The 14,411-nt window shown below is 43.2% G+C and overlaps 1 protein-coding gene across 1 annotated transcript in view; it reads left to right on the plus strand.

Moving 5' to 3' along the window:
• Positions 1 to 14,411, plus strand: part of LOC120935654 (mediator of RNA polymerase II transcription subunit 12-like protein) — a 128,238-nt gene that overhangs the window by 79,201 nt on the left and 34,626 nt on the right. Inside the window, exons 7-10 of the mRNA XM_040347708.1 lie at positions 443 to 712; positions 3,567 to 3,716; positions 7,089 to 7,188; positions 9,617 to 9,753. Coding sequence (XP_040203642.1) covers positions 443 to 712; positions 3,567 to 3,716; positions 7,089 to 7,188; positions 9,617 to 9,753 — 657 coding nt within the window. The remainder of the gene's footprint in view (positions 1 to 442; positions 713 to 3,566; positions 3,717 to 7,088; positions 7,189 to 9,616; positions 9,754 to 14,411) is intronic.

Raw genomic sequence — 14,411 nt, forward strand, 5'->3', positions numbered from 1 at the left:
ATTTAATTGATTTAACTTGTTGTTTTTGATACGCCCTTGTGAAAGCAGCTTCGCCTGACTGGTATTCTAGTCATCTTTGTTGTTTTATATTAATACATATGCTGCAGGGACAGCTTGTGAGTTGGCATATTTCTACTAATTAAACAATTCTACCTCTTTATTAGCACTAAAACCTGAAGGGGTTCTAATCCTTCTTCACTGTATCCATCCCGCTGGATATCATGTTATGAAATAAAATACCACATGGTTTCATGAGTAAAATACCTCACATTTTGATGAAAGAACTCCTTATTTCAATAGTGTTTTTTTGGGAATTGCAAAAAAAGTGTGAGTTATTTTATCTCAGATTTTAAGAGTAAACAAACTGTGAATTGCGCCCTCTGTCATTTATAAAAGACCAAGCACTGTTATATGAAAATAAACTCTGGCTTTTCATTTCCAGCATTCTGAGGAATTTGTACAATCAGCGTATCTGTCACGACGCCTTGCCTACTTCTGCTCCAGACGTCTGTCTGCTTTACTGAGCGATTGTGCCAGCCAACTTGCTGTACATACACCACTTATCGTGATGGCACAAGGCAATCCTCCCATAGCTGCTCCAAGTGCCAGTTCTTCAGGACCTGGGGTGCCCTCCATTCATTTGTCTTGTGCTGATTTCCAGTTATGCCCGCAGCACCGCCCATTGGTATATGGTCTTAGCTGCATATTGCAGGTAGGAATATTTCAAAGCTTTACAATGACCGCAACAGACTAAGCACCTATGATCTTCTCAATATAATTCTTTAATGCGTAATAAGAAGGTAATGATTGGCTCATCCTTTCAACATTATTGAAAACTTCGTTTTAGGGGGATTTGTTTTTTAACCCCCCTGGCGGTATTCCCGAGTCTGACTCAGGGTTACATTTTTGTGCTGCGATCGGTAACCCCGAGTCAGACTCGGGCTCGCCTCGCAGAATCCACAGGCTTGGTTTACTTACCTTGTCCCTGGATCCTGCGATGCCACCGCGCTGTGTGAGCGAGCGGGTGCTCGCTTGATTCACACAGTGCCTCTGTGTGCCGCCGATCTCCATTCCCTGCGACGTTACGACGCACGGGAGCGGAGAACGGCGCCAAATTCAAAAAGGTAAACAAACACCTTACATACAGTATACTGTAATCTTATAGATTACAGTACTGTATGTAAAAAATACACACCCCCTTGTCCCTAGTGGTCTGTCCAGTGCCCTACATGTACTTTTATATAATAAAAACAGTTCTTTCTGCCTGAAAACTGTAGATTGTCCATAGCAACCAAAAGTTTCCTTTTATGTCAAAAATGGTTTTAGAGTAGCTAGAAAACAGCGATAATAAATTATAATCACTTGCAGAATTGTGCGATAGCGATTTGTGGGGAAATTCGTCAAAAGTAATGACAGCGACAATTCTGCAACTGCGCAAATTTTAGTGTTTTTGAGTTGATTACATTATTGAATAATTGTTATTATAATTATATTATTATTTGTTATAATTATTTATAACTATTTATTATATTATAATTTATAATTTTGTTTTTAAAAACATGTCATACCTGGGATGCCTACTAGACTCTTGTTTGGTCAGATTTAAGTGAGTTATTCCTAAGAATTACAGGCCTACAGTATAAAACGCCAAATTTCCTTGCAAATAATGGTACCGCTTTCAGCACCTTTTTTCTGAAATAATCATACCGCCAGGGAGGTTAAAGCAGATCTTCACTGCATCTGAGCACCACAAACTAAAAAACACTATTTAGTTCATTTTTATTATTCAAAGCAAGCTCCCCCTATCCATTCATGTCTCTATGCTTTATTAAGTTAAGAAATCACTTTGAAAAACAAATCTCTAGCATTTCTGACCGTGGCAATCGTGAGTAAGGGCAAATGATTCATGCGGCATTTACTTCCTGGAATCCATCTACCTTTAGCTCAAGCATGCATGCAGGAGAATGTGCTTAGCTGAGAAAACCCCTCCTCCTCTCCTCCCCTCCTGAAGACTCCTGGGATGTATGACTTTGTCTAGGCAAGAAACCAGGAAGTAAAAAAAAGTAAATATGATATATTTTCCTATCTATTTACTAATGCTAGCAGAATGAGGAATACAAATAATCAATGTTGATTGAGTGTGTGAAGCTCTACTTTAAAGTGTATATAAAGCCTAAACATTTTTATTTAAGTTTTTTCTAAAGAGTGGCATGGAGGTTAGAATCCCTTTTAGTTGTTTTTCTATGTCTGTGTCCCTTTTAGCAAGATTTAAAGGAATTGTAAAGGTGGAAGTTTTTTTTATCTTAAAATTATAGTAAAGGTCCACGTTAAAAAAATAAAATAAAATAACAAACATGTCTTACATACCTCCACTGTGCAGTTCGTTTTGCACAGAGTGGCCCCGATCGTCCTCTTCTGGGGTCCCACAGCGGCTCTCGCAGCTCCTCTCTGCAATAGCTAACCCCCTCTGGGAAGCATTCATAGCCGCCAATTGTATGACTCGGCCCCGCCCCCTGGTGGCCATATCATTGGATTTGATTGACAGAAACGTGAGCCAATGGCTGCGCAGCTATCAATCTATCCAATGAAGAGCTGAGAAGCTGTGGTGAAAACAATGCGGGATTGTGCCCATGGAAGTTCAGGTCTTAAGTAAGTAAAATAGGGGCTCGGGGGGCCGGAGAGTGCAAGGTGTTTGCACAGGATGCATTAAGGTGAAAAAACACAAGGTTTTACAACCCCTTTAATGCATTCTATGCATTAAGATAAAAAGCCTTCAGTGTGCAGCAGCCTCCCCAGCACCCCCTAATACTTACCTGAGCTCCATCTCTGTCCAGAAATGTCCACAAGTCCCTTGGCCGACACGAGGGAGATGCCAGGAGCAGTGAAGAGGGACCAAAGAAGAGGAAGATCGGGGCAGCTCTGTGCAATGTTCACGAGTCCCTTGGCCATCTGGAACTCTCCCTCCTGATTGGCTGAGACACAGCAGCGGGGCTGTTGGCTCCTGCAGCTGTCAAACAAAGTTAGTTAGCCAATCAGGAGAGAGAGGGGACGGGGACTGCCCCCATATGCGTCATCTAACTGCATTCACCACACCACATAGACTCACCTGACCCTTTAGTTGATCGCTCTCCAAGCGTAACCAGGATGGCTCTGCCACCCATATGCATTATGCCCATGCTCTGGGCTTCTTCAATAGGATTTAGACTGCATTTTTTATTTAGCAGCATACAGCAATGCATAGTATTACTTTATTGTGCACTGTGGTGCTGTGCAAAAGAGGTGTGTTTCAAAGGTGTATGTAATCAAGGAGATTCTACAGTTTTAACCATACTCCTTTGTATCCATAATTTAAAAAAGTTTAGATATACAGTGAATTAACAAATTCACACTGTCTGTACTTTTTTTTTTTTTTTTTTTTTGGCTGTCTAAGTATTGAAAGCAAAGATAGTCAGGCAACAGAGGCAGCTCAACAATAGCAGCCTCCATATGTCTCTCGCTGTAGGTTTCCGTTAATATGTTAAATGTGCAAATAAAACTAAGGGAATTGTGTTTTTTAATTTCTGCAGACTATCACCCTCTGCTGTCCAAGTGCCTTGGTGTGGAACTATTCCACTAATGAAAGTAAAAACACAAATCCAGGTTCTCCTCTGGATCTTCTTCAGATTCCCCCATCAAGTCTGCCTATGCCTGGTGGCAGCTCACCTTTTAATCAACAGGTATGTAAAGCTGTACAAAGTCAAATGGAACACCAATTGCAACTGAAACCTGAGGGCACATGAATTATTTTCCAGTCTCCTTTGTTTTATTCTTTATTTAAAGTAATTATAAAGCCTAAACTTTTTTTACCGTAATGTACTGTATTCAATGCAGTAAAGTAAAAACAGTAAACTAGTCCCGCTAGTAGACATACAGCAAGACTCCGGAGGGAGCCCACATGAGTTCCCCCACAGAAGGTGGCTTTCTTTGGGGATACAGTACTTGTTGGAGGGGGGGGGAGCCAGGAGCGCCGGCAGGGAACCTGAAAAGAGGCGGTTCCAGGCCGCTCTGTGCAATTGCAGGTGCCAGAAACCAGTTAAGTATAAACCTGCTTGTTCTTTTTCCTTGTTTTTTTGCAAAATTTTATTTTTATTGGATTATAGAAAGGCAAATAAAACAGAATTGTATCATATGGTACAACAAATTGAAAACATCAACATAATGACATCGCAAAAATTGTTCAAAAGAGGACATAAGAATAAGTAACAGGTACACAGTGTCCAGAGACGCAAGATCACAGAAGTGATCCGCGTAGTTTTACAGGATATATATAAAATAAACAACTCTTAGGTAGACATTAGAGATATAAAACAGGGAATAATAATATAGACTAAGGTGAGGGCAATGGCACAGGGGTACCGTATCTCGAGTGATCCCAAGGTTCCCAAACTTTTTCAAATAGCGGTATGGAATCGTGGACAGAGGCTGTTAAATACTCCATCCTCTGAATCTCCAACTAAGTGAAAGAGTCTGGGCCACGGAGGAGAGGCACCAGACAACCAACACAAGGGTATGAGCCTTTTGGCAGCTAGTAAAATTAAGGCGGCTAAACGGTTAACATTTTTTGATAGGCCTGGGAATGGAAGGCCCAAGAGAAAATTCAAGGGATCAAACGGAAGGGACACATCCAACACCTCCTGTATCAACCGCCTCACCTCTTGCCAAAAGGGTTGAATCAAGGAACATTTCCAGAAGATGTGAAACAAAGAACCAGTATCATTTCCACAACGCCAGCAGTGCGGCCAAACTGACGAAACATATGTATGAATGACATCAGGGGTTTTATACCAAAACATGAGAATCTTTATGGCCGTTTCCCGCTGGGTCACACATTTGGAGGACTTAAAGATAGAAGACCAAACTTTATCCCAAGTTAGGACCGTTAGAGGCTTACCTAATAGATGAGACCACTTTCTCATGTAAAGGTGTGTGGTTTCAGACAGAGGGATCGACTCATGGAGGATACAGTGAATAGAGGATATTAGGTGTAGTTGGTGAGGGCCTTGTGCACACAAAAGTTCAAAAGCTGTCGGCTTATCAAGAGTCAGGGTAGAGGATTTGGAATCAAAAAAAGGGCTGACCTGTAGGTAAAAATAAAAAAGATGGGTGGGTATATAAATTTTTTTGCATAAGGTATCGAAGTTATATAACCTCCGCGTGACAGGATTAACTAAGTTTCAGAGTTGAAATAGAGGCGCATCGAGCCATGAAAATATCCTACCCAGGGACATACTATCTGGTATAGTTGGGTTAAACAGCACGTTCACGAGTGGAGGGCAAGGCGAAACATAGGGAAAGCTTTTGAGACATTTACGCCAGATGGTTAAAGTAAAGGTCATTGGGGCAGTACATTGACGCTTGAAAATAGGATCCAGGGATGGAAGGGAACCCCAAACCAAAGAGCAAGGATGGACCGGATACAACACCCCATTTTCAATGGTAGCCCATTGATTCTGAGCATGTAGAGAAGACCAGGAAATAACAGCTCTCAAATGGGAGGCATAATAATATTTAACAATATCAGGAGCTCCCAAACCACCCCTGGATCTGGGGGCAAACACCACTGAGCCTGCTATACGATGAGCCCCGCCGCCCCATATGAACTTCAAAAAACTCCTACGAAGTGCTTTCAGTTTCCTTTTTTTTTAAAGCATTTAAAATCACTTTGAAATTGGGGGAGAGAACATGAGACATCGCTGTTCATTATTCCTTTCCCCTTAGAGCAGTGGTTCTCAACTCCTGTCCTCAGGACCCACGAACAAGTCAGGTTTGCAAGATGAATAAAATACATCTCAGTTGATATAATTTGCTGCTCAGTTATTGCAGTATTCTAGTCTGCATTTCCCCATGGTAATACTTAAAATCTTGCCTGCTAGTGGGTCCTGAGGACAGAAGTAGAGGACCACTGCATTAGAGCATGTCCAAAAAGTATGCCTTAGGGAGAGACCACACACACAGTCCGAAGCAAGACTCAAAATAAATCCGACTCTATATGTGCTTCTAAAGAATTATTTTGTATATTTTATATAGGTTAGTGGTAACAAATACAGGCAATATAGCAGCTGGTATTTCCACAGTGTCACTAGTCTTTGGTTTGTATTACTGGAGGACAGCTTACACTGGAGGGGTGGTGGTTTGCAGTGTACTAGGATGGAACTTTGATTCTGCTGAGAATAGCCCCACTTTACTGGTCCAAATACCGGAATGTTTCTTCTGCACAGAGGTTGTCCCTGAGATGACCCTACTCACCAGGAATCCATCCCTGCTCTATTCAGCGGGGTCTCTGTCACTGACCTAACACCCATTCCAGGTGCACCGAGATGATATGGGTACCCTTATTTATAATGTCCCACACCAAGATGGCTGACAAAGGTCATCTGAGATTGCAGCATCCAATGAGACACAGGTTTCTCTGAGACACCAATGGGTTCATTTCCCATAACGGACACCAATCAATTTTTAGAATAGCACAGTGCCACCTATTTGATGGAGGAAAAACTGTACCTACCTACAAACAGAAAGGCAATTACCAAGAATGCTATGTCTATTATCTGTGTTGATCTTTCCTTTAGATAAAATTGAGTTAGGAGTTAAAGCGGAGCTCCACCCAAAAGGGGAAGTTCTGCTTTAAGCACTCCTACCAAATTTTCACATGTACCTGTTTCCACTTCCGCTTGGGCCGCCTAAGCAGCTTGAGCGGAAGTTCTCCTCTCCCCCTTCCTCCTTGCAATCTTCTGGGACATGTCCCAGGTCCCAGAAGACTGCCTGATGAATGGGGAGGTGCTGCGGAGAGGGGAGGGAGAGAAGCGAGGGTTCGGGAGGCTGCATCGCTGGACTGTGGGACAGTGTTTGTTTATTAAAAGTCAGCAGCTACAAAAAGTGTAGCTGCTGACTTTTATTAAACACAAAAATGAGTGGAACACCGCTTTAGTTTAAAGAGTTTTAAGCTAAAGTGCACAGTGACCGTTCGGGGTCCTGTTTTTTATTTTTTGTGTGTGTTGACCCATAACTAAGTAAATTAAAGTATTGCTGTTTCTGCTTGTTTTGTTCAGGTTCGGGCCAAAATCTATGATGTAGAGCAGCAAATCAAGCAACGGGGTCGAGCTGTAGAAGTCCGGTGGTCATTTGATAAGTGCCAAGAGTCAGCTGCAGGTGAAATATACTGTCATGAGTGTGTCCTCTGCTCTTGTTTTTAGGAATATCATATTTGCTGTCATGTGAAGTGAGGAGTTCAGGGCCTCTTAGGCCTCATGCACACTGGGGGCCAGATCCACAAAGAACTTACGGTGGCGTACCTATTGATACGCCGCGTAAGTTCTACGATGCGCCGTCGCATCTTTGTTTTGTATCCACAAAACAAGATACACCTGAATGTGGGCTAGATCCGACTGACGTACGTCTTAGTACGCCGTTGAATCTTAGGTGCATATTTACGCTGGCCGCTAGGTGGCGCTTCCGTTGATTTCCGCGTAGAGTATGCAAATTAGCTAGATACGCCGATTCTCAAATGTACGTCCGCCCGGCGCTTTTTTTTACGTCGTTTACGTAAGGCTTTTTTCGGCATAACGTTACCCCTGCCTCTATGAGGTGTACGCAATGTTAGGTATGGACGTCGGTACAGCGTCAAATTTTCCGTCGTTTGCGTAAAACATTCGCGAATAGGGCTTTGCGTAAATTACGTTCACGTCGAATGCATTGACTATTTGCAACGTGATTTCGAGCATGCGCACTGGGATACCCCCACGGACGGCGCATGCGCCGTTAAAAAAAAACTTAATTTACGTGGGGTCAAGATGAATTAACATAAAACACGCCCACATCTTAGTCATTTGAATTTCGCGCGCCCTTACGCCGACACATTTACACTACGCCGCCATAGTTTACGGTGCAAATTCTTTCTGGATAAGGAACCTCCGCTCTAAGTTATGGCATCATAGTGTATCTGAGATACGCTACGCCTGCCTAAAGATAGGCAGTTCTTTGTGGATCTAGCCCTTGATGGTTTTGGACGTTTTTACAGTTGCTGTTTTTGGCTTCAGACATTTTTTTCTACAGTCAATAAACTCACCAGTATGTTATGCTATGTGTCAATGCACACATAGGTTGTTATCAACTGTTTTTGCCTGGGGCTTTTATTGCTGTAAAAAAAAAGAAAAAGAAAAATGGTTCTGAGAGGAGTTTTTCAGCTGTAACAACGCTCTAATGTCAAAAAACGCTGATAAACGCTCAAAAATCATGGCTAACAGGCGTGGTTAATGTTTTTGATCCCAATGATGTAAAAAAAAAAAAAAGTTTCAAAACGCTTACGCTAAAAAAATGCTGAGAAACGCTATTGCAAAAACTTTGAAAAACCTTGAAAAACTCACTGCAAAGCTACTGGAGCTTTCAAATGTTATAACGTCCAGTGTGCATGAGGGCTTAAAGTTAGCACTGTTGCAAGAAGACACTGCTGCACAGTCTAGGCAGCTAACAATCTTATATATGTATATTGGGCCAGATTCACAGAATAGATACGACGGCGTATCTCCTGATACACCGTCGTATCTCTTGTCCTATCTATGCGGCTGATTCATAGAATCAGTTCCGCATAGATTGCCCTAAGATCCGACAGGTGTAATTGACTTACACCGTCGGATCTTAGGACACAATACTTCGGCCGCCGCTGGGGGGATTTTGCGTCGTATTCCAGCGTCGGGTATGCAAATGAGGATTTACGGCGATCCACAAAGGTTTTCGCGTTCGTTACGTCGTTGCTAGTAATTTTTTCCCTTTGCAAAGTTACACCTGCTTTAACATGGCTTAACTTTAGTCGAGCCATGTTAAAGTATGGCCGTCGTTCCCGGGTCGAATTTCAATTTCTTTTTGTTTTGGCGTAAGACATCCGGGAATTCGAATGGACGCTACGCACGTCGCCGTTCTAAAAAATGACGTCACATCGCGCAAAGCATGGCGGGATTTTCTAAACTGATCATGCGCAGTACGTCCGGCGCGGGAGCGCGCCTAATTTAAATGGTACACGCCCCATTTGAATTGGGCGGGCTTGCGCCAGACGTGTTTACGATACACCACCGCAAGTTTACAGGTAAGTGCTTTGTGGATCAGGCACTTACACTGAAAACTTGCGGCGGTGTAACGTAAACGGGTTACGTTGTGCCGCCGCAATTGTACAAGAATCTGGCCCATTGTACTTGCATGACTTTATTCAGTATATAGTGCTGTCTTTTTTTTGGGCTCTATCCTAGTGAATGGAGCAGTGAATGGAGCAGTGATTGACTGTGTTGGTCTGCTCAGGGTTTCCTTGGCTGAGAATTTAGTTGCTCTCACCTGCTTCTGAAAGAAGTTTCCAGAGCATAGGGGGAGATTCAAATAATCAGTTGAAAATGTATCCCCAAATGGAGAACAGGGATGCACCGGACCCCCTGCTACGACCCGCAAACAGTGTGAACTCGACCTTATACTGCCTCATTCCTTGTACCAAAAGCAGCACAAACAGTAAAGCTTAGGTTTGAAATCTTTACATAAGATGGACTGAACATTTCAGTTTTCCTCATGACAGGTGTTCTCTATATTCTGATTATAGGTGTCACTATTAGCAGAGTTTTGCACACATTAGAAGTTTTGGATCGGCATTGCTTTGACAGACTGGATTCCAGCAACTCTTTGGAAACCTTGTATCATAAGATATTTTGCACAAACCAAAATAAGGACAGTCAGGAGGTAATTGTATAATCTGTTATTAGAATGTATAAAATTAATGAATTTGTATTGTTATCTTCCTTTTGAGGTGGACTAGTTCGTGTCTCCAACCTTATCAACAACTAAAAAAAAACTCTGCATAAAATAAATCTGTAAGTCTAGTACACACTAGTAGTTTTTTGTCAATCAACCTAACAGGGCTGAGGAGCCGCTGTAATAAAGCCTACTGGGCTACATATGGCAGTGCAATATAAAACGGATGGCATTTGGCCTGTGTGTGTGTGACAGCCGGTCTGACAGAAGCCAGCCGGCCATTTGGCGTTCTGTTGAATGAGTATGCTGGAAAACCAGCAGCTGACCATCCCCTGATCATTGCTCTCAGCCAATGGAGCATGCTGGAAAACCTGCAGCCTACTGTCCCCCGATCATCGCTCTTAGCCAATGGAGTATGCTGGAAAACCTGCAGCCTACTGTCCCCTGATCATCGCTCTCAATGGCTGAGAGCACTGACCGGAGTGTTCTGGTGCAGGGCTGTCCCCCTGTCAGAACACAATAGCTCAGAGGGGGAGATCGCTGTACCAACTCCATCTGACATTCGTCCCGCGTTTACTAGGCTTAAGTGATTAATATCTGTAGTTACATACCAATGCTCCCAGTTTATTATTGTACTTTCACCTCTACGCCCTTTTCTCTGAATAGTTTATTAACTATCATTCGTAGATACAGACACTGTTCTATTTTTTTTTACTTTAATGGTGCCAAAAATTGTACCAAAATATTCTTTACTGTTAAAACAAGTGTAATTTGAACTTAGTAAAATATATTTTACAGGTATATTACATAATGTGAACACATGAAACTTATTTCCATGTGTTTCAAAGTAAGTTGCTATGTATTCCCCTCCATTCACAGCAAGTCTGCCAGATGGATATTAGAGTCCGCTCAGGGGAAACAATGCAATAAGTACAACGTGTTTCATGGGTACCCAACCCTACTTCCTCAGGTTCTGTGAAACTTAATCTGAAATAGGGTAATCCCAGACTGGGGTCATGGTTTCGGGGGCCACCATCCACACCAAATTCCCCCCCTGGAAGGAGGCTAGGCAAGTCTGTTCTATGTGTAGAGGCCTGCTGATAACTTCTTACAGCCAAGGTATCTTTTTAGTCTCTTCTATTTCTGTTATCCCAAAGGAAAAAGAAAAACAAGGAGGGGGAGGGTGAAAAGCAAGAAGGGTTGAGGGTTTTAGCCTGCAACTGAAGCTTGTGGTGAGAAACGAGGAGTCCGCCTGTTTTGAGCAAATCATACATTAATTGGATAAATAAATCAAAGTGTGTTTGGCCACCATTAGTTAGCTGTAGAGCACTTTCCAGTTCCATGGCACAGTGTCCTGGTGTAACCCAGTCTCTGAAGGCTCACTTTGTGAGTATGCCCACAGATAGGCAAAGTTAACCAGCAATGTGACCCTTGCGCAGTGAATTTTGCTCATGGTGAATTGGCGACTCTTGTGTACTGTGTTAATTAGCCCCAAAGTATTGTCCAGGTCCAAGACAGTGGAAAGTCTCCGAGGAATCCTTCATCATCTATCTGAACACTGGAAATGACTGCATTACTTACTGGCACTCTAAAGCACTATCATTACCCCTAGTTCTTTTAGCTTCCATGGAAAGGGTTAACACACAGGGGAATTAAGTGCTGCTCCACTAACAGCAGTGATGCACTTACATGCACTGCACACTGTTCTGTCTTTTTTCAGCATGAGGTAGTTTTTTCTGCCTATGCTCCCGTATGCAAGGGACGTGTTTTTTTTCTCCTTGGTTAGTCACTGCTGCCGCCCATAGTGACACAGTCACCTTCACCTATTTAACCACTCCAGCTTTCAGCAGTTCGTTTGTGAGTAGCCAAGGTTTTTTTCTTGGTACCTTAAATTAAGTTACCTCAGTTCTAGCAGTGCCACATATCGGACTCCAAGAGCAACGTCCCTCCAGCTCACAATCCACTAACTGCTCTGGGAGAGTCTGCATTTTCCTGCTTCAAACATGACAGTCTGGAAAATTGTCCCTTTCGTGAGTCCACACACTTCTCTGAGTCCCCCATAACGCTATCAGGTGTGGCCCCCTCCTTTACCTTATCCTGGGAGGAGCTCTCTACAGCTATACTACATTACAAAAAAATCATTTTTCCTGAACGAGTCTTCTGTCTGTAAATATGCGCATAAATCTTTGGCTGCAATGATGATCTGTGGAACAGCAATGTAAAAATATTGTGGTGTGCTTTCCTTATGATGGTGAAGGGCTCTTTGGTGCATCTTAAAACAACTATATTTAAGATGTTACTGCTGGTAAAAGTACTTATTTGGCCCAGCAGGAGATGCCTAGGCCTCAAACTGGGAAGGTTCCTCCTGTCTCTAAAGCCAAGAAGACTTCCTCCCAGGCTTCATACTCCAAAGTCAGACCCAAGCCAGGGGCCCAGTTTAATGGGAAACACTGATCCTCCAACCCCCTGTAGCGCCCTGCTCCAGGTGACAGGTGCTATGTCAAATTTAGAGAGTGTCTGAGCCAATAGTTTGGCTCAGACTTTGTTAATTAAGGCTAAATTACCCTCTTTTCCGGCTATGGCGGTGCTGGAGGGATTTCCCTTTGTTTGCCTGTAGGTGGCGATATCACCACAGGCCGATGTTGGAAATAAGGCAAGCCATTGCATATTTTACAGGTTTTTTTTTCACCTCGTGGCACTCCTGGCGCGAGGTATGTGTCGTGTGACTGGGGTCTACTCTTTGGAGGTGATCCTGTGCTGTCTGTCCTGCGGGAGGAAGCCACTCAATGGAGGAAGCCAGGGAAGGACCTGTCCCAGAAAGGACTGAGCGGAAGGTTGGTACTTTGGGAGAGGCCTGGTAACTTATTGAAGGATGCACCGTAGCCTACAATACCTTACAGTGTGCCGGGATGGCTAAAGGCTCTAGAACTGTAAGGCTGGATCTCAGGGTACCAAATCCTGTGGCAGAGGATTCCGGAATCCCTCATCTGAACTTGCAACCAGTCTGTGGCAGAGACTGAGATTATTCTTGTCCGTGCATCATCCTGGCTGCTAGGCTAGGTGAGAGGGGCCTATCCGGGTGAGCAATACCCACTCGAGAGAAAGTGGTGAGTGTGACTTTGCAGTTTAACAATTCCCCAGTGATCTGCCTTGTGCGCCTGAACCTTCCCCTGATCCTTCATCCCTCTACTTCTACAAGTTGGTTGAAAATAAAGTGAAAGAAAAGGAGCTATAACTTGTGGATATTGAACTTTTTACAGACCCTCAACCCCTAGACAATGAGGTATGATGTAACGTGCAAGGCCAAAATTTAAACCAGCAGCTCCTACGGGGGGTAGCATCATCATAAAGGGACCCCCCACTTTACAAAGTGAAGGGACGTTTGTTAGCCTTTGTTAATATCTGATCCAAAAACATCTTAAATGCCTGAATACGTGATGTGGTGTCCAGGGGCTACAAACTAGACCATTCCCAGCCTTTGCCCTGCTTTATGTTGTCCAATTTGTCTGTGTTCATTTGCCAGCAGACCGTTCTGCTACTCTAGCAGGTCTATTGAGCCAAATAGTCATTGTTATTGTTCCAAGAACAGAAAGGTTCCAGGGTTCTACTGAAACCTTTTCTTTATTATAAAACCAAAACGGGGCATCTTTTTGGATCTGAAGACCTTAACCACTTAGGACATTTACAAACTGCCTGAGGTTTAAATAAGGATACAACCATGATTCTGGTGTGGTTCCATACATGACAAAAGTGATCTGAGTGGTGATTGAGAAAGGGTTCCACCTCCCTGCTGTCACCTGTGCCGCCTTTAGTGGGCTCTCCCATCTGATCGGGGAGCCTGGTAAGGATGCGACTGGTGGCATTTGCTTCCTGGAACCCAGTGAGGGGAACTAATGTTATTCTTCCTACTGTGTTAGCTTAGAAACCAACAGTGATTAGTATTTTCTCATTTTCAGGTTTAGTGTCATGTAAACAAGCCATTACCGACTTGTAAAGGCATCTGATGAAGCCAACCTCTGTTTGATCAGGTGTTTTGGAGGCCAGAGGAGAGGTCTATTAGACCCCAGATCTCTTCAAAAGGAGGACCTGACCCATGCTATCACACGTGATTTTGTTCATCCCCTGAATAATATCTCTCTCTGGAGTCTATACTTCTCTTAATAAAATAAATAATTTTGCTTGCTTTGGAAACCACATCACCGCGGCCACGTCACCGCGTATCCTGTATGTGGGGATTTTGGTTTGATGGTGTGTACAACCATCAGACCAAAATCCGGCAGCGGACATGTCCGATGAAAACGGTCCGGCGGACCGTTTTCATCGGACAGTCCGTCCGTGTGTACGAGGCCTTAGAGTTTTTTCAATTCACCTATATCAGGTTCAATGCCAGCAGTCCCATGTCATGTGGACAGTTTTTTTATGGATCTATGTGGAAGAACTTATATGATATGCTTTTACCAAGTCTATGTTTGTAAGTATAATACTTACCATTGTATCTAATAAATACCAGCTTTTTGAGGATAATGCGCTAGGTCTACGTGCCTTCTGTTTCTTTTCATGTTCCAGAACTTTGGATTCGCCAGTCTGTGAAGGGGAAACAAGAAGTACATTATCCATTTATTGGCATCAAAGTAGAGAGTGCATGG

This window comes from Rana temporaria, chromosome 4 (genome assembly GCF_905171775.1).
Source record: "Rana temporaria chromosome 4, aRanTem1.1, whole genome shotgun sequence".
Lineage (NCBI taxonomy): Eukaryota > Metazoa > Chordata > Amphibia > Anura > Ranidae > Rana > Rana temporaria.